We start from the raw sequence: 20,477 nt of genomic DNA, 5'->3' as shown, positions 1-20,477 counted from the left end.
AATTGTCCACTTAACCTATTTGTAATGATGAAAATGCCAGACAGGGATGCTGTCTCAGTAAAGCCATAGCTGGGCAAAAACTTTGTCCATATGGCTGGAAGAGGGAACAGGGATGCTGTTTCTTTTTAGTTGGAGCAGGGCAGGGATGCTGTCCTATGAGCTCCACACTAGGGCAGGGATGTTGTCCTAAGTGTTGTGAGGCAGTGCAGGGTTTCTGCACTAAAGTTTCTCTGGGAGGGTTGGAGGGATGCTCCATGTTAACTAAAATGCTGCTCTTTTTCTCACCAATGTTAGTTATCCCACAGAGAGGTACTTCCACCTCAGGGAGTACAGCTATGCCAGCTGATGATTCCCTTGGAACAGGTGCCACCCCAGGAGAGGTTTCTCCTACCACAGGAATGGTATCCTGACTGGCAGGGTGGTTAGGGGATACTGTGATACCCTTTTTACCTGTTGTTGGAGAGGGATCCTGAGTTTTCAGGCCTTCTCTCCTTTGCTTTTTCATTTCAGTAGAAATGAGAGGGAACAATTCCTCTGGGATGCCCAGCATGGCTGCATGGGCATAAAACTCTACATCAGCCCAACCTGAGGCCTCTAGGTCATTACCTAAGAGACAGTCTACAGGTAAGCTAGGTGATACCACCACCTGCTTAGGGCTAGTAACTCCACCCCAACTAAACTGAATTATAGCTAAGGGAAGAAACTTAGTGGAGTTATGGACATCAATAATCTTATACTGTTGTCCAATGATGTGTTGCTCAGGAGCCACTAGGTTTTCAGTCACCAAAGTGATACTGACACCTGTGTCCCTGTAGGCCAAGGCCTCAACACCATTTATTGAAACTGTCTGCCTGTACTTATCCATTGTAAGGGGACAAGCAGCCAGTGTGGCAAGGCCAATGCCACTAGGTGTGACAGAAACTGTCTTGGGACTGACTACCCCAGTTTCTATGATGGACCCATAAGTGAACCCAACTACACCCTTAACTTGACTGTTGCCAGCAATCCCACCACTAGTACCACTACTGCTAGGGGCACTAGAGCTTGATGTATTAGTGGTGGTAGGCTCAGGGGGTTTACCTGGACAGGACTTATCCCCTGGCCTATGGCCTCTGTTTTTACACACAAAGCACCAAGGCTTTTTAATGTGTGTGAGTTGAGAAGAAGAGGAAGAATGTGTTTTATCCCCACCCCCTGAAGAGTGTTTAGGATTTGAAGAAGGATCTTTGGTTTTACCCTTGTCCCCATGCTTATCCTGAGATTTCTCACCATCTTTCTTCTTGCCATCCTTGTCACCACCTGTATGAACTTTTCTGTTCACTCTTGTTCTGACCCATTTGTCTGCCTTCTTTCCCAATTCTTGGGGAGAGGTCAGATCTGAGTCCACTAGATACTGGTGCAACAAATCAGACACACAATTATTAAGTATATGCTCTCTCAGGATTAAGTTATATAGGCTTTCATAGTCAGAAACTTTACTGCCATGTAACCACCCCTCCAAGGCCTTCACTGAATGGTCAACAAAGTCTACCCAGTCTTGTGAAGACTCCTTTTTGGTTTCTCTGAACTTCATCCTGTACTGTTCAGTGGTTAAGCCATAACCATCAAGGAGTGCATTCTTAAGAACTGTAAAATTATTGGCATCACTTTCCTTCACAGTAAGGAGCCTATCCCTACCCTTTCCACTGAAAGATAGCCATAGGATAGCAGCCCACTGCCTTTGAGGGACCCCCTGTACAACACAGGCCCTCTCAAGTGCAGCAAAACACTTGTTAATGTCATCCCCCTCCTTATAAGGGGGAACTATCTTATGCAGATTCCTAGAATCATGCTCTTTCACAGGATTACTATCTGTAAAACTGCTGCTGCCACCATGGGGTCCAAACCCCAACCTCTGTCTTTCTTTTTCTAAGTCAAATGCTTCCCTGTCTAGATCCAGCTGTTGCTTTTTAAGCTTCATCCTGGACTCTTCCACTCTCAATCTATTGAGTTCCCTTTCTAACATTCTGTCTTAAGGGAGGGTGGGTTGGGCATGCCTTGACACAGAAGAATGGTGCGAATGAACAGAGGGAGACCTGTCCCTAACAGATGGCACTCTAACATTCTGGCCTACAGAAGTAACACTCCTACTGTGATGGGAAGTCACATTAGTACCAGCCATGCTAGGTGGCTTGCTAGGGGGCAGGCTGGGAAGGTTCTCTCCTAACTCTCTTACTAGGGGATTCCCAGAATCAGAGTGTGAACCATCAGCTAATTTCTCTACAGATGTGCCAACTAAGGTCTTATCCTGTTCAATGAGCATATTAAATAACAGTTCTCTTGAGGGATTCTTCCCTACCCCTAAACCTCTTTCAATGCAGAGACTCCTTGCTCCTTTCCAGCTAAGGTGATCATATACAAGTTTAGTCAGATCAACAGTTTGACCTGTACCAGACATTATAGAAAAGGTTTAAGGGACAGAAAAAGAAAGAAAAAGTTTTCAGAACTTTGAAGGAACAGAAAAAATCTTTTAAAACGTTTTAAGAACTTTTTGAAAGTTTAGAGGTACTTTTCAGCACTTAGCAAGAAGAGTAAGAGGAGAAAAGCAAAACTTTTTGGTTAGGTGTACATACACTCAACTTGTTTTGTATATTTTTCTCTTATGAAAAGTACAATATGACAAAGTGGTAAGTAGTTGCAAGTACTTATCCCACCGCTGAACAACCAATGTAGGAGGCTGGACTGGCTTGTAGTGGGTACCAAGGGGTACTTACACCTTGCACCAGGCCCAGGTATCCCTTATTAGTGTAGAGGGGTGTCTAGCAGCTTAGGCTGATAGAAAATGGTAGCTTAGCAGAGCAGCTTAGGCTGAACTAGGAGACAAGTGAAGCTCCTACAGTACCACTAGTGTCATATGCACAATATCATAAGAAAACACAATACACAGATATACTAAAAATAAAGGTACTTTATTTTTATGACAATATGCCAAAGTATCTCAGTGAGTACCCTCAGTATGAGGATAGCAAATATACACAAGATATATGTACACAATACCAAAATATGCAGTAAAAGCAATAGAAAACAGTCCAAACAATGTATAGTCACAATAGAATGCAATGGGAGCACATAGGGATAGGGGCAACACAAACCATATACTCTAGAAGTGGAATGCGAACCACGAATGGACCCCAAACCTATGTGAGCTCGTAGAGGGTCGCTGGGACTGTAAGAAAACAGTGAGGGTTAGAAAAATAGCCCACCCCAAGACCCTGAAAAGTGGGTGCAAAGTGCACCTAAGTTCCCCAAAGAGCACAGAAGTCGTGATAGGGGAATTCTGCAAGAAACAACAACACCAGCAATGCAACAACAATGGATTTCCTGACGAGGGTACCTGTGGAACAAGGGGACCAAGTCCAAGAGTCACGATCAAGTCGGGAGTGGGCAGATGCCCAGGAAATGCCAGCTGTGGGTGCAAAGAAGCTGCCACCGGATGGTAGAAGCTGTGGATTCTGCAAGAACGACAAGGGCTAGAAACTTCCCCTTTGGAGGATGGATGCCCCACGTCGTGAAGAGTCGTGCAGAGGTGTTTCCGTGCAGAGAGACCGCAAACAAGCCTTGCTAGCTGCAAGGGTCGCGGTTAGGGTTTTTGGATGCTGCTGTGGCCCAGGAGGGACCAGGATGTCGCCAATTGCGTGAGGAGACAGAGGGGGCGTCCAGCAAGACAAGGAGCACACTCAGAAGCAAGCAGCACCCGCAGAAGTGCCGGAACAGGCACTATGAAGTGGAGTGAACCGGAGCTCACCTGAAGTCACAAAGGAAGGTCCCACGACGTCGGAGGACAACTCAGGAGGTCGTGCACTGCAGGTTAGAGTGCCGGGGACCCAGGCTTGGCTGTGCACAAAGGAAATCCTGGAAGAGTGTACAGGAGCCGGAGCAGCTGCAAAACACGCGGTTCCCAGCAATGCAGTCTAGCGTGGGGAGGCAAGGACTTACCTCCACCAAACTTGGACTGAAGAGTCACTGGACTGTGGGAGTCACTTGGACAGAGTTGCTGAATTCAAGGGACCTCGCTCGTCGTGCTGAGAGGAGACCCAGAGGACCGGTAAAGCAGTACTTTGGTGCCTGCGGTTGCAGGGGGAAGATTCCGTCGACCCATGGGAGATTTCTTCGGAGCTTCTAGTGCAGAGAGGAGGCAGACTACCCCCACAACATGCACCACCAGGAAAACAGTTGAGAAGGCGGCAGGATCAGCGTTACAAGGTCGCAGTAGTCGTCTTTGCTACTTTGTTGCAGTTTTGCAGGCTTCCAGCGCGGTCAGCAGTCGATTCCTTGGCAGAAGGTGAAGAGAGAGATGCAGAGGAACTCTGATGAGCTCTTGCATTCGTTATCTAAAGAAGTCCCCAAAGCAGAGACCCTAAATAGCCAGAAAAGGAGGTTTGGCTACCTAGGAGAGAGGATAGGCTAGCAACACCTGAAGGAGCCTATCAGAAGGAGTCTCTGACGTCACCTGCTGGCACTGGCCACTCAGAGCAGTCCAGTGTGCCAGCAGCACCTCTGTTTCCAAGATGGCAGAGGTCTGGAGCACACTGGAGGAGCTCTGGGCACCTCCCAGGGGAGGTGCAGGTCAGGAGAGTGGTCACTCCCCTTTCCTTTGTCCAGTTTCGCGCCAGGGCTGGGGAATCCCTGAACCGGTGTAGACTGGCTTATGCAGAAATGGGCACCATCTGTGCCCATGAAAGCATTTCCAGAGGCTGGGGGAGGCTACTCCTCCCCTGCCTTAACACCTTTTTCCAAAGGGAGAGGGTGTAACACCCTCTCTCTGAGGAAGTCCTTTGTTCTGCCTTCCTGGGCCAAGCCTGGCTGGACCCCAGGAGGGCAGAAACCTGTCTGAGGGGTTGGCAGCAGCAGCAGCTGCAGTGAAACCCCAGGAAAGGCAGTTTGGCAGTACCCGGGTCTGTGCTAGAGACTCAGGGGATCATGGAATTGTCTCCCCAATGCCAGAATGGCATTGGGGTGACAATTCCATGATCTTAGACATGTTACATGGCCATGTTCGGAGTTACCATTGTGACGCTATACATATGTTGTGACATATGTATAGTGCACGCGTGTAATGGTGTCCCCGCACTCACAAAGTCCGGGGAATTTGCCCTGAACAATGTGGGGGCACCTTGGCTAGTGCCAGGGTGCCCACACACTAAGTAACTTAGCACCCAACCTTTTCCAGGTAAAGGTTAGACATATAGGTGACTTATAAGTTACTTAAGTGCAGTGGTAAATGGCTGTGAAATAACGTGGACGTTATTTCACTCAGGCTGCAGTGGCAGGCCTGTGTAAGAATTGTCAGAGCTCCCTATGGGTGGCAAAAGAAATGCTGCATCCCATAGGGATCTCCTGGAACCCCAATACCCTTGGTACCTCAGTACCATATACTAGGGAATTATAAGGGTGTTCCAGTATGCCAATGTAAATTGGTAAAATTGGTCACTAGCCTGTTAGTGACAATTTGTACAGAGAGAGCATAACCACTGAGGTTCTGGTTAGCAGAGCCTCAGTGAGACAGTTAGGCATCACACAGGGAACATATACATATAGACCACAAACTTATGAGCACTGGGGTCCTGGCTAGCAGGGTCCCAGTGACACATAACAAACATACTGAAAACATAGGGTTTTCACTATGAGCACTGGGCCCTGGCTAGCAGGATCCCAGTGAGACAGTGAAAACACCCTGACATACACTCACAAACAGGCCAAAAGTGGGGGTAACAAGGCTAGAAAGAGGCTACTTTCTCACAGCGATTCAGAATAAAATAGAAGTGAATAAAGCAGTGGAGGACATGTGGTCACATCATTCCTCTCCAAATGCGGCTGCTGGTGTAAATCTGTTTGAAGTGCTCAGAGGTCATGTTTCGGGGTTGAAAGAAGTTAAGACCAAAGCCGATAAAGCTAAGGGCCTGATTTATTCTTTTTTGGCACCGCATTTGCATCATTTTTGACGGAAAAGCGACGCAAACTTTAAAAATTAAATTATATTTTGTAGGGTTGCACCGCTTTTGTGTCAAAAAATGATGCAAACCTGGCGCTAAAAAAGTATAAATCAAGCCCTAAGTGATGAGATCATTAGACCTCGTGTTCAGAAATTTCAGAATAAAATGAAAGACTACTATGATACAAAACACAATACACAGGAAGAAAGAACTGAAATGAATATAGGTGATTGGATATGAGTAAAAGATCCCACTCATGTGGCTAAGGGGTTGTCCAAATTCATAAGTCCAGAGAGAGTATACAATGTTATGCTATACATGGAATGTGGAATGAGAGATACTCGGGGGCATTCCAGAGGGGACAGTTGTAGAGAGCAGTCGATGACTGTGGTCGATAAAGATCCAACTTCATTGAACTGATCATCGGTGTTCATTCTCATTTTGATCATCACAATCATCTTTGTCTTGATCTATGAGTACAAAGTCAGAGGCTTTATTTGATTTTTGTGGTATAATGACTTCTTTCACACCTGTATTTGTAAATTACAATCTGTCTTTTAATGTAGACAATTGTTGAACTATATTTATATATATCGTACCAGGGGCATAAATCTTCATAAAGTGGGAAACCCACACATGTTCCCCTTTACATTTTCCCTGGTTGTTTCTGGACCCATTATAGCTCTAGTTGATAAGTGGCCAGAATCTTCTACTGCTGTTTTTCAGTGGCAGCTTTTTTTATATGTTCCCAAATGGTATAACTCTTTGCAAGCTTTATTCCACGAATCAGATCTTTATATTTTTCCCTTTGTCTGTTAAAACTCAGCTTCAAGTCAGTTGTTTCAGGACGTCTCACCAAAGCATTTGACAGTTCCCTCTTCATGATACAGCACTCCCTGTCACACCAATTACCGTTTTGACTGATATTACTTGCATAGTTAATGCTTCCAGTATTGGTCAAAAAAGGGATAACATATAGGGGGTCATTCAGACCCCGGCGGGCGGCGGGAGCCGCCCGCCTGGCGGGAACCGCCGAATGACCGCACCGCGGTCAAAAGACCGCGGCGGCCATTCTGTGTTTCCCGCTGGGCTGGCGGGCGACCACCAGAAGGCCGCCCGCCAGCCCAGCGGGAAACCCCTTCCCACGAGGAAGCCGGCTCCGAATGGAGCCGGCGGAGTGGGAAGGGTGCGACGGGTGCAGTAGCACCCGTTGCGAATTTCAGTGTCTGCTATGCAGACACTGAAATTCAAAGTGGGGCCCGCTTATCCCCTGCAGTGCCCATGCCATTGGCATGGGCACTGCAGGGGCCCCACGACACCCCTCACCGCCATCCTGTTCCTGGCGGTCGGAACCGCCAGGAACAGGATGGCGGTGAGGGGGTCGGAATCCCCCATGGCGGCGCAGCAAGCTGCGCCGCCATGGGGGATTCCTCAGGGCAGCGGAAAACCGGCGGGACGCCGCCGGTTTTCCTGTTCTGACGGTCAGAATGCCCTGCCGGGCACCGCCAGCCTGTTGGCGGTGCTCCCGCCGACCCCAGCCCCGGCGGTCAATGACCGCCGGGGTCGGAATGACCCCCATAGATTCCAAATATGAGGTTTAATTTTTTTCCAGCAGTAAAAGGTATGATGAGATTATGGTCACTATGGGGGTGGGGTATTACCCGTATATTCCAAACTGCTTTGCAGGCTTCGATATTTATTAAGATAAAACCGATTAGGGGAGATCTTTTATTTTGTATATCATATTTGCGAGGATGTCAGATGGGGTCAGCATCATACACCTAAAGCATTTCCTCTGGGACTTACTCCATTTACTACACCTAATGAAAGCTTCAGGTACTCCCCATGCAGGATCTTTGGGAATTGCACTCCCTAAATTATCATTGCCCAAGGAGGCGTTATAATCCCCGCTGACTATTATCCTGCATGCTTATTATCATGGCTGTATATGCAAAGGCTTGGGACTTTTGTTCTTGTAGTTTGCATCCTATGCCAGGATTGTAGCATGAAATAACATTATTTCTTACATTTGTGTTGATGGGTGTCAGTTACGGGCGGGTGGGGATAGTGAATAATACCCCTTACCTGCCCACCAGGTACTGCCTTTGGTGCCCCTAGTCCTGCTTTTGCTTCCTCTGTGGATTCAGGAATCATGAACCCAGCAGCAGGAATAGAACCAAAACAGGACTTCTAAAACTATGTTTACTTTCGGTAGTTTACGCTCATGCTGCTAGACAGTGAAAAGAAGTCTAAGTGTGGATCGGTAGGTAAACCCTACGTTGGCATCGTAGGTCAAAGGGTGCGCTATGTCACTGAGATGTTGGTAAATCGACTTCCTAGTTTTTAAAACTCCTCGACTTCTTGTTTGCTTGGTAGTATCTGTAGTGCATCGTGTCTTCCCCTTTGAAACAATCTCAGGAGATCGGTCGAGTTCAGAGGACTGACGTTTTAAAATAATTTATTCTAAGGCAGTCTAGACTTGTGTCATGTAAATTGCGATCGCTTAAGGTACACACGCATGATATCTGCTTTAGTCATTCTTCAATCGAATTTTAAAGTTCAGAGGGCAGCTGCCTTTTAAGAGACTGCAATTTTAATATTTGGCCACAGGGACTTGCGAATTCTAAAAATTGCATCTCTTCGTGACAGCATCGCGCACCACCCTGTCAACCCCAGCCTGGATGTGGTTGCTAGGCAGCGAGCCCTGGTGTATCAGAATGGCCTGTGATTTGCCGAGCCGCTGCAGACACATGGTAAGGTCCTTTCCAGCCTATCGGCATGTGGGACCACTCCACACCGACTGCATCCTGCTGAGACTGAGCTTGAATGCGCTGGGAAGGAACCCACGCCGCAGGACCTGACGGTCACTGGCGCACACCGGAAAGCAAGGATAGAGGTAAAAACAAGAACGTGGTGGTAGGTTAAGGGAGGTCTGTGCGAAGCTGACAGATAGTGTTGCCCTGATTTCGGCCGTTAGTACGGCGGCAGACAGGCAGCAGTGCAAAATACTGACGCAGAAGTATTTGCATGAATCCAGAGTGTCACCCACAAGCTTTACTTCACACTTCGGGCGTCATGAAAAGCTGAAATGTGTGTTTGTGCACAGTTTCTCTATGGAGCACATCGCTTTTCGGAATGAGCGGAATTCTCACACAGTATTACAACCGTGTAAAACCTTTCTCTTAATGAACCAGGAACAACTTCGAAAGACATTCTATTGAGCTAAACTAGTTGTGTTGTGTTATTGGTAGGCGTTTATCGCTTCCTACGATGTTTATGGCGCTATGTTCTATTCTGAATGAGAGCACTCTTTCGCTTTTACCGGGGATGCCACTAATCAATTGGGTCTGTTCGTTGGTGTGAGGTGAGTTCAGAGTTAGCTCAGCGCAGTGCTTGAAATGGAAAAACAGAGGTGCAGGTAACCTGTACCCCAATATGTTCTTGCTTCTGATACCTGCCGGCACTGTCCAATTAAAAACATAGCACATCTGCAGGGAACTGCAGGTACTCTCCTTCAAAAAAAAAAAAAGAGTAGGTACTCATTACCTGACAGCGCCGGCCCATGTATGCATTGTTTCAGTGCTTACTTTAAAAGTGGTTCGCCCATGCTGCCATGAAGGTGACGATCACCACAGTCCCGAAAAATCTTTGTAATATCTCATGGTTATGGATGGGTGTGCTGAAAGAGTTTTGGTGGTGAGGTTTCTCAACCCCTTTTCATTAGATAGGGCTGAACGCGAAGACCCAGGCAGCGGAAGTTATAAGGATGTCATGGTCCCATAATAGAAATTTCACAGAATGCCACTTTTATATTTTACTGAGCTATCAAAACAGTAGGCAAATGTATGTGCCCATAGGATGGACAATGGAAGTGAACTTGTTACACCTCTAGGGACGCATTTAAAAAACTGCAACAGTGGAAATTCTACTTAACACATGCTTTAATTCGCCTATTTGGGGAGTGATAGATTATAATTTATTTGATAGTAATCCTTTTTCCTGCTTATTTGTTTCAGGTACTGTTTAATGAGTGTTAAAGGCTGCTTCACTGACTTCCACATAGACTTTGGAGGGACATCTGTGTGGTATCACGTCTTTCGTGGAGGAAAGGTAAGTGAACAAGATGATGTATAATTTGACTACACAGTTATCTTGAACATTTTTATGCAGCATTCTAGGAATTTGATTGGTATTTTAAAAATGTTCAGCCTCACAATATGCATTTAAAATAATGTAAACGCCTTGTTATAGCTAACATAAGCATACTTTTTAATATGCCTAATGTGTTAGGGACTACTTTTAAACAACATTTTAAATTCAAAGAATCATCATTTTATTGCTATTATCGTTATTAATAATTAGCATTTGCATAAAGCCCAACCTGCCATTAGTATGACATTGCAGAATCTTTCGGTAGTTCAGTTGTTAATAAGGTAGCTGTCGCAAGCAGGTCCTATTGGAAGCAGAGACATATTATGTACTTCTTTTGTACAAAAAGGAGTGGCCATTAAATTCACAATAGTCTGTCTGCCAGTCCGTATGCTTCAAAGAATATTCTCTTTAAATTAACTGGCCAATCAGTTTGTCCAAGATTTAAATTAGACAGGGTGCTTAACAGATTTGAGGGGGCCCAACACCTGCATTAGAAGGGCAAAGGAACCACATTTCTAAAATTGGGCTTAAAACGGCAGGGTGCTCTTTAGAAAGACTGGTGGACAAAATTATTTTTTCTGTAATTGTATAGCAAAAGCAGATTACTGCAAATCTTAAGTTTTCAGCATCAACTTCATCTATGTCGGGGAAACCTAGCTTATATTTCAGGTTGCATTTACAGCTTGCTTGAGGAATGAAGAATTTTATTAATTTAATTCTTCTGGAGGCAAGAACTTGTGCCGCAGCAATGAAAAATAGTTTTCATGCTTCGGACATGCAACTGGCCAATATCTAAATAACATTCTTACAAACGGTGTCAGTAAACCTGAATGATAGAAATTTGAAGTCGGATTTGGTCTCAGAATGAATCCAACCATCTATCAGAAATGGTATCAATACGTTTCTGATCAGTAAAGCATACCAATTAAAGCTATTAGTCAAATGAAATGTCCTTACAGGCAGTGCAAACTTGAAGTGATCTTGGATTTAGTTAATTAAGTGTTTAATGGTAGAGTTTAATTATTTTGCTCTTATGTGTATAATATATTGTAATGTTTTTATTACTTATGCAATAAATGGCTTCTTTTTCACTTCAGGAGGACAGGAAAATAACAGGTAGGTGGGATACAGAATCCCACAGTGGGTTACAGACTTCAGCTGACAACATCCCGTCTTTTAGCTCACTCCCGCGGACACTGATATGGATTAGACATTTTAGCTCGCTCTCACATGAATTAGGTTGAAGAGGAGTTTTTTCTTTATTAATGAGGTTTGTTAAGTGCTGCATACGTCACCTTGCAGCCTCCGTGGAGCAGTGAACGGAAGAGTAAGGAGTCAAAAACTGTCTAGAGAGGAGCTACAGCCAACTGGATGCGAGAGGGCGCATCTACATTCTTTATTACTCTACTGCTGTTCCTATCTGATAGAGACTTCTGTGACGCTGCATGCGCCTGCAGCGTCTCAGTCACGGGCTGAGGTGGGATCGGCGGTCCGCCTCTCTGGCTGCTGGGCTTGCCGCTGACCATTTTGCAGGCTGCAGCCTGTTTGGTCTCCTGCGGTGTGGTCAGAGTATCTAGGGTTGGGTTTCAGGCCACGCTGTGTTCGAGGTGCAGCCTGGCGGTTGCCGCTGGGTTCGTGCAGCCCCACCCCCCATCTGTCTTCACTTACCTGAGGTCTTGTCATGGGACATTACTTTCTTTCTTTTCTTCTTTTTCTGCTTGGAGGCCATGTTATCGTCTTCCCAGGAGTCTGTGGTTTTTCCTCCAGGCATTGCTTTTTCTCTTTCTATGATGATGTTTTTTCCTGTTTGTTCCTATGGAATATTCCCAATCCAAGATGGTGTTTTCGGTTCTTCCTGTATTTTATTTACTGTCTAGGGGTATATAAGGCACCAGATTCTTGCTTTCCTTATGCTGCAAATACTTCCTGTTGGTGGTAGTCTTCGCTCCTGTTCTCTGTCTTCAAGGAGTTCTTCTTGCCCTCTGTTCCTGCAACATTCCGAAGTCTTGCTTTTCTGACACTCTAATTTTTTCCTGTTTCAGGAGTTCCTGTTTTAGAGTTTTTTTCCCCAATTGGGTTTTTCCTCTGGGACTCCTTGTGGAGGGTATGGACAGCCTTGGTGTAATTCTGTCAGCAGCATCGTGGCTACCAGAAGGGTTCGCCCTTATCTCAGCCAGACCAGGAAGTGCAAGAAGCGAGGCAGTGTTCCATGTTTCCTTGACCAGAGTGGCAGGAGACGGGCAGATTGTGACAGATTGCAATGCTTAAAAATCCAGCATTGCTCCATGACCATGGTGGATACTGCGCAAGACGTTGTGGAAATGGCGCAGTTATTTATCATACAGTACAACAACAAGCCCAAGAAATTACAACAGCTACGTGCATAAAATACCACATTACGACAAGCCCTGATTTCTTGATCCTCAGATGTTCCTACCGTCTCTGCTTCTACACCACACTACTCTGGAGATCCTAATAAACTGAGAGAATGTCTTGATTCCATGATTGTCTATGTTGCATTCCAACCATCTCAATTTATGCAAGGCAAGTCCAAAGTAGTATATCTAATCAACGCCCTGTCTCGTCCAGCGTTGCTCTGGGCAACTCCCTTGGTAGCCACAGAGGATCTGTGGTTGTCTAGCTAAACTGCTTTTGTTGATGCCTTCAAACAGATGTCTGAGCGACCTGGGTTGGAGTAGGCTGCTGAAGAGGCCTTGTGTGACCTTCAACAAGACAACCAGGACGTTCTGCAATATATAACACGTTTTAGACAGTTGGAGGCAGAAACCACTTGGGTAGAGCGCACCCTCGTCACCCTTTTTCACAGAGGATTACGTGAGGAAATGAAGGATAAATTAGTACATTCTACTCAAGTAGATAACATAAAAAAACGAATGGACTTGGCCTGATCTATAGAGCATCACCTTCGTGAACGTAGATTGGAGAAACAAAAGGGTTGTATGCAGTGCCAGGCGATAGCCAGCCGTACCACGGTATGTCGCCCAGAAGAGAACCAATCTGAGATCCAAATTCCTTCAGAAGATGAACCTATGCAAATAGATGTTGCCCGTACATCATTAACTGAAACAGAACATGAAAATAGACAACGTAAAGGCTTATGTCTCTATTGCGGCAATGCCGGTCACCTGATTCATGTATATCCAACCTGTTCTTCCAAAACGTTGGGAAATGCCAACTCCCGTCCTCGGTGGGAAGGGAGCGGATGGGATGTGCAGAGATACCTTCTATATGTTCTTCCAAAGAAAATACAAAAGCCCTCTTCGTCTTACCTGTAATATTACAGTTACCTAACAATCGAAAAGAGCAGGTGTTTGCATTACTGGATTGTGGAGTCAGCAGAATATATCTTAATGAGACATGGGCTAAAGAAAAGGGGATCCCTGGTGTACCCAAAGAAACACCTAAACAGGTTCACACTGTTGATGGTTTCCCTCTTTCTTCAGGACCAGTTACTGATACCACATCTACCCTTTGTCTACAATTGGGGAACATCAAGAGTATATTACCTTTGACTTAATTTCTTCCCCCAATCATATAATGATATTGGGTATTCCCAGGCTGACATGGCACAATCCTTACAATAATTGGGAAACAAGAACTATATCACTCCCATCCCAATTTTGCTAACAATATTGTTATCCTGCAGAAACCTATTGGTCCCCAAAGTGTTTGGTTTTACCCCATAAAGAGACTGGTTGTTCCATTAACACTGTGCAAGGGGTACCGAGTCATTATCAAGGTTACGCAGACGTGTTCCAGCAATCAAAACAGCCCATTCTGCCCCCTCATCAGGAATACGATTGTGCTATTCCTTTGGAGCCTGGAGAAATGGCTCCTTGTGGAAGAATGTGTTCTCTCTCCGAACCAGAAAAAGAAACAGTTAAAGAACATTTAGAGGAAAACTTACAGAATGGATTGATTACTCCTTCTTCTTTACCTGCTGGGGTTCCTCTTTTTTTGTACCAAAAAAGACAAAAGATTTACGTCCATGCATAGGATTTTGCTGATTGAACAAAATTACTGTCAAAGATAGGTATCCCTTACCTCTAAAGTTATTTTGGAAGCAGTAAAAGGAGCCAAAATGTTTAAAAAATTGGATCTCAGTGGAGCCTATCATCTCCTACGAATCAGAGAAGGAGACGAGTGGAAAACTGCCTTTCGTACTCCCTTAGGTCATTTCAAATATCGAGTAATGCCTTTTGGCTTGACTAACGCTCCATCTATTTTCCAGAGGTTCATGGATTCTGTGTTTTCCGACCTACTAAATCAAAGCGTGGTTATATACCTAGATGATATCCTAGTGTATTCCCTTCGTCCACCGCAACATACAACACATGTTTTTCAAGTGCTAGAAAGACTTAGACAACACCATTTGTATTGTAAACCCGAAAAGTGTGAATTCGGTAAGACAGAGGGGAAGTACCTAGGTTACCATGTCAATCAAATTGGCATTGTCATGGTTCCGGAAAAGGTGCAAGCTATCTTAGACTGGCCCTCTCCTTCATCTATCAAGGAAACCCAATGCTTCCTAGGTTTATCTAAATTTTATCGGCAATTTATAGTAGACTTTGCTCACTAAACAAGGCCTATCACCCAGACTATTAAAAAAGAAAGTTTATGAAAAGGCTTCTGTTGGATGAAGACCACTGAGACTGCTTTTCAAGACTTGAAACGTGCCTTTACCCAAGGCAAAGAAGTTTATAGTCGTTACAGATGCATCAGACAGAGCAATAGGAGCAGTACTTTTGCAAAAAACAAGATGATGGTTTGTAACACCCGGTCTTCTATTTATCACGTGTTAACAGATGCAGAACGTAACTACTCTTTGTTAGAACAAGAATTGCTTGCTCTAAAAACAGCTTGTAAAGAATGGAGACAATTTCTAATAGGCACCATAGAAACCTTTGAAGTCAGAACAGATCATTGCATTCTTCAGTGCCTCCGTAATTTCCATTTCCGAAATAGCCTTCAAGCAGATGGGCTTTCTTCTTCAGTCAATTTGATTTTGTGATAACATACATACCTGGATCTCAGAACATTGTGGCAGAGACCTTATCATGCCGGTATCCGGAAAGTGCAAATTCTTCTTCACCGAATATAATCGAACCATGTCGAGTCATCGGAGCAGTACAATCTTTCCTTTAGCGGGTAAAATCAGAATATAAACACCTCTCACTTGAAGACTGGAATACCCTGAATCCCCAACTACAGAAGAAGAAGGGATACTATAATCACAAAAATACCTTATTCCTCCCTACCAAGAAGGTTCAAACAAAAACCTTACAGATGACTCTCCTATTGCCGGTCACTGTGGTATTAATACCCAAGAACTACTCCTTCGATCTTTTTGGTGGCCCACTATAAAAACAGATACCAGATCCTATGTGACAGCCTGTCCAGTTTGTACACAAACTAAGACACCCCGTACCAAACCAGCAGGTCTACTGAAACCTTTGCCTGTCCCATCAGTCCCTTGGCACACATTGTCCACAGACCTCCTATGCTCATTACCATTGTCCGCAGGAAACCTTGTCATTATGGTAACAGTAGATTATTTCACTAAGATGGCCCATTTTACAGCCTTAAAGAAGTTACCCACTGCCAAAGAACTAAGTCATATATTTATACAAGAGATTTTTCACCTGCACGGCCTTCCTCATGGTTTCATCTCTGATCGTGGTCCTCAGTACATTTTGCGTTTTTGGAAATGTTTCTGTAAGACCTTACATATTGAGGTTGCCTTATCATCTGGATTCCATCCTCAAACCAACGGGCACACTGAATGCTTAAATCAAGGACTTGAACAATACCTATGCTGTTTTTTTAATGTTACACAAAGTAATTGGTCTTCATACCTTCCACTAGTCCAATTTTCATACAACAATGCGGTACATAGTGCGTCAGGGTCCACCCCTTCTGTACATATGGATATCACCCTAAACCTTCCCTACAGTCGTCCATGAATCTTCTGTAGTCCCTGCAGTCACTACATTTGCACGTCGACTCTGTCATTTACAGAGGATAATACGTACCAATCTTCTAGCTACAAAAAAATACATGAAAAAGATCGCTGATGCCAAACGTCGTAATGCACCATCATACCCTAAACAGAGACAAAGTTTGGCTCTCTTCCAAGTTTTTGCCTTTTTGTTTATCTCACAACAAATGCAAACCTTGGTACCATGGGCCATTCAAAATTCTCCAAGTCCTAAATCCTGTATCTGTTCGTCTTTGTTTACCTCAGAATTGGAGGATTCATCCGGTATTTCATGTATCTCAGTTAAAACCTTATCGGTAGGGGGTGCCTACTGTGAAACCGTGGGTGTCTGCTGCGTCTCAATCACGGGCCGCAATGGGATCGGCGTCCACTTCTCTGGCAGCCGGGCTCACTGCAGACCATGTTGCAGCCTGCTTGGTCGCCTGCAGCGTGGTCTGAGTACCCAGGGTTGGGTCTTGGGCCGCGTTGCGGCGCGTTCGAAGTGCAGCATTGTGGTTGCCGCTGGGTTCGGATGGCCCCCCTCCCCATCTGTTGTCCGCACCTGGTCTGTTTGTGGTGTGAGGAGCGGGACCATGACCTGAAGTCGTGCTCCGAGTGCTATGCCATGAACCCAAAAGCTTTGAGGGAGCAGTCCCAAAAGCTTATGGCAGCCCGGAGCTCGACTCTGCGCCGCTCCCGGTCTCGAGGAAGGTCTCGAGACCGCTCTAAGAGTCATCACCACTCCTCCTCATCCCATTCAGAATCATCAGGACATTCGGGTCATAAGAAGAAGAAGTCGAAGAAGGCTAAACGTTCTTCAACTGCACCATGTTGCTCAGCCGATGCAACGAGGGACGAGCATCACTGCTCAAGGCCTCTGTCTGCAGAGCCTACTTCTAGGTCCGCTCCACGCCTCCCCAAGGTTCTGGGAGCCGGAGTCACCCCTACCCAGCTGAAGGAGTTTGATGAGACCATCATCAGTTTTTTGGGCAGATCGACCCCCCCTGTGTCGTCTTTGGGGATTTGGGGTTCGAATGGGGGCCCTTCAGGTTCCGCACCAGTGGGTCTGGCTTCCGAGGGCCCCTCTGGATCCGTTCTCAGATCGGTGCAGACACGGGTTGTACCATTGTGACCTTCCCTGGCACCGACCAAGACATCAGCGCTCCTGACGTTGGTTGGGCCCGTAATAGACGTCAACCCAACCCTGATCCCTGAAGAGCCGGAATGGTGTCAATCGACTCCCCTTCCGATTTCGATGGGCCGATTTGGAGTCAGACCCTTATTATTATGGGTACGAATATGAGGAAGGATTGGAGGGGTTGCTGGACCCTTTAGAACAGAAGCTAGAAAACCCTAACTTGGACTGGGCACAGGAATTGGGCAACGCTAGTGATCTGGATCCAGATGCTGGCATGCTTTCTCCTCCTATCGTGGCTACGGCAGAGGGAGCGTCTTACTGCATGGTGATCAGTAGGGCAGCTGAGGTCAAGAGCCTTGAGCTTCCCACTGTGGCAGTCCGGACTAACCTCCTGACGGAGGTGCTTCAGCCTGGGGCTTCTACTTCAGAGCCTCTACTTCCATTTAATAAAGCTGTCACTTATGTCCTTCTAGGTATATTGTCCAGACCCTGCACAGGAGCTCCTGTGAATAGGACAATCGCCTGCTGCCATCGGCCCACCCCGAGTGACACTAAATTCCTCCTGTCCCAACGCCCCACGCCTGAGAGCCTTGTCATCCAGTCTTCCTCATCATCTGGTGCATTCCCATCTGCTCCCCCAGATAGGGAATCAAAGAGACTGGACCAACTTGTGAAGAAGATCTTTTCTTCCTCCAGTCTGGCATTGTGGTTCGTGAACACTGCATGCCTTTTGGGCCACTATACCCATTCACTGTGGAATAAGGTAGCGTAGGTATTGCCGCAGGTCCCGGAGGAGGTTTCGGGCCGTCATTTCCCAAGCTGTTGCTGATGGGAGGGATGCAGCTACGTTCATGATTCGTTGTCGGCTGGACGCAACTGACTCAGTGGGCAGATCAGTTGCGTTGACGGTGGCTTTGAGGCGCCACGCCTGGTTGATGACATCTGATTTCCTAGGGGATGTTCAACAGTCTCTCATGGACATGCCCTACGATGGCACTTGTCTCTTCGGAGACAAGGCGGACTCGGCCCTCGGCAGGTTCAAGGAGTCCTGGCCTACGGCTCGGTCCCTTGGGCCCCTCGCCTGCCACAGTCCGCTTTTAGCCCCTTTTGTGGCCATGGAAGGGGCTCCCTGTCACATCTTTACCCTGCCAGCCACAGAGCCGCATATGCTTCCCAGCCACTGTGTGGCCATGGTCGCGGAATCCCACGCGCTCATGGGACGGGGAACCAAAGGTCTGCCCAGTCCACCCCTGTCCCTGCAGCAGTCTCCAAGCCTTCCTAGTACGTCCCCCATCTCAGACCAGTTGGAGGCACGATTTGCCATCACCTGCCCCACTGGGAATCCATCATGATCGACAGATGGGTTTTGCAGATCGTCCGAAGGGGCTACTCCCTCCCCTTTGAGACTGCCCCTCCACCATGCCTCCATCCTACGGCCGCTTACCGGAGGATCAGCTGGCACTTCTCCATGAGGAAGTCGCAACTCTCTTGGCCAAGGGAGCCATAGAGAGGGTCCCTACGCCAGAAGTAGGTTGTGGTTGTTATTCCCACTACTTTCTGGTGCCCAAAAAGGACAAGGGCCTACGTCCTATCATAACCTTCAGGCCCTCAATCTCTTCCTCAAGACAGAGAAATTCAAAATACTCACTTTGGCTCAGGTCCTGTCTGCCTTGGACCCAGGAGACTGGATGGTAGCATTGGACTTGTAGGAAGCTCACTTCCATATACCCGTCTTGCCTGCCCACAGGCACTACTTGCGATTTGAGGTACGTCACAAGCACTTTCAATTTACCGTGCTCATCTGTGCAGGTTAGGGGTTTCAGTCTTTCCCCTACCTCGATTACTGGCTGTTAAAGGTGAACACGCCCCAGAAAGTCGTCTCCCACCTTCAGACTACGGCAAACCTTCTGCATTCGCTGGGGTTCACTACAAATGTGCCGAAGTCACACAGGACTACTTCTCAGATGCTCCCTTTCATCAGAGCTTTGCTTGACACAGTGCAGTTTCGGGCCTCTCCTCCAGAAAAGCATTCAGGCTATGATTCCGATGTTTCAGCCTCTATCCTGGATTTCGAAGAGAATGACTCTGAGGCTGCTGGGCCTCATGGCATCCTGCATCCTGCTGGTAACATGCCAGAAGGAATATTTGTGGGCTTTCCAATGGGACCTGAAGTTCCAATGGGCGCAGCATCAGGGGAATCTCTCCAACATGGTCCAGATCTCGGAGGGAACTGTGAAAGACCTGCAATGGTGGCTTTCGAATCGTGATTGAGTCAGCAGCAGATCCCTCTCCCTTCCCCAACCAGATATCACAGTAGTGACAGATGTGTCATTCCTGGGGTGGGGCGGCCACATGGGAGAGGTGGAGATCAGAGGTCTCTGGTCTCCGGCGGAATCCGGATTCCACATCAATCATTTGGTGCTCCGGGCGATCAGGTATGCATTGAAGGCATTCCTTCCCTCTCTGAAAGGGAAAGTGGTGCATGTGTTCACAGACAACACTACCGCCATGTGGTACTGCAACAAGCAGGGCTAAGTGGGAGCATGGACACTTTGTCAACAGGCTTCATGCCTTTGGATGTGGCTGGAACATCAGGACATCACCTTGCTGGTTCAGCATCTAGTGGGCTCACTGAACGCCAGATCAGACAAACTCAGCCGTTGATGCATAGTCGATCACAAATGGCGTCTCCATCAGGAGGTGATGCATGGTCTCTTTCAGCAGTGGGGAGAGCACGCTCAGTGTCAGCTGTTTTGCGCATTGGAGTATCCAAGGCAGCACTCGCTCGGGGACACCTTTCGTCTTGAGTGGAACTCAGGCCCCCTTTACACCTTTCTGCCAAAGCCACTTCTGTCCAGACTTCTGAAGAAGATCAAGAACGACCAGGCCCAAGTAATCCTTATGGCTCTGGAGTGGGCACGAAGAGTCTAGTATCCAGAGCTACTGAGCATGGCTACGGATCCTCCAAATTAGACTGCCCCTTCGGGAGGATCTTCTGTCGCAGCAGCAGGGGACGGTTCTCCACCCGGATCTGTCCAGTCTCCACCTTCTTGCCTGGAGGTTGAGCGGCGACAGTTGACAGCTTTCAACCTTCTGCACGAAGTCTGTGATGTTATCTTGGCAGCCAGGCGTCCCTCCACCAAAACTGTATATGCCTGTCGTCGGCATAAATTTGTGGCATGGTTAACCAACAAGTCTGTTGACCCCCTTTCTGCAC

General features: G+C 46.7%; 1 protein-coding gene across 5 annotated transcripts in view; it reads left to right on the top strand.

The window, feature by feature from the left end:
• The window catches only part of KDM2B (lysine demethylase 2B), a 715,168-nt gene that overhangs the window by 269,787 nt on the left and 424,904 nt on the right, over window positions 1-20,477 (top strand). For all 5 annotated transcript variants that reach the window (XM_069214908.1, XM_069214905.1, XM_069214907.1 and 2 more), the window contains exon 7: window positions 9,989-10,082. In XM_069214908.1, coding sequence (XP_069071009.1) covers window positions 9,989-10,082 — 94 coding nt within the window. The remainder of the gene's footprint in view (window positions 1-9,988; window positions 10,083-20,477) is intronic.

Source organism: Pleurodeles waltl, chromosome 11, assembly GCF_031143425.1.
Source record: "Pleurodeles waltl isolate 20211129_DDA chromosome 11, aPleWal1.hap1.20221129, whole genome shotgun sequence".
In the NCBI taxonomy this organism is placed as follows: Eukaryota; Metazoa; Chordata; class Amphibia; order Caudata; family Salamandridae; genus Pleurodeles; species Pleurodeles waltl.
Note: the sequence above shows the minus strand (reverse complement) of the source record. Positions and strands in the feature narration are given on the sequence as shown.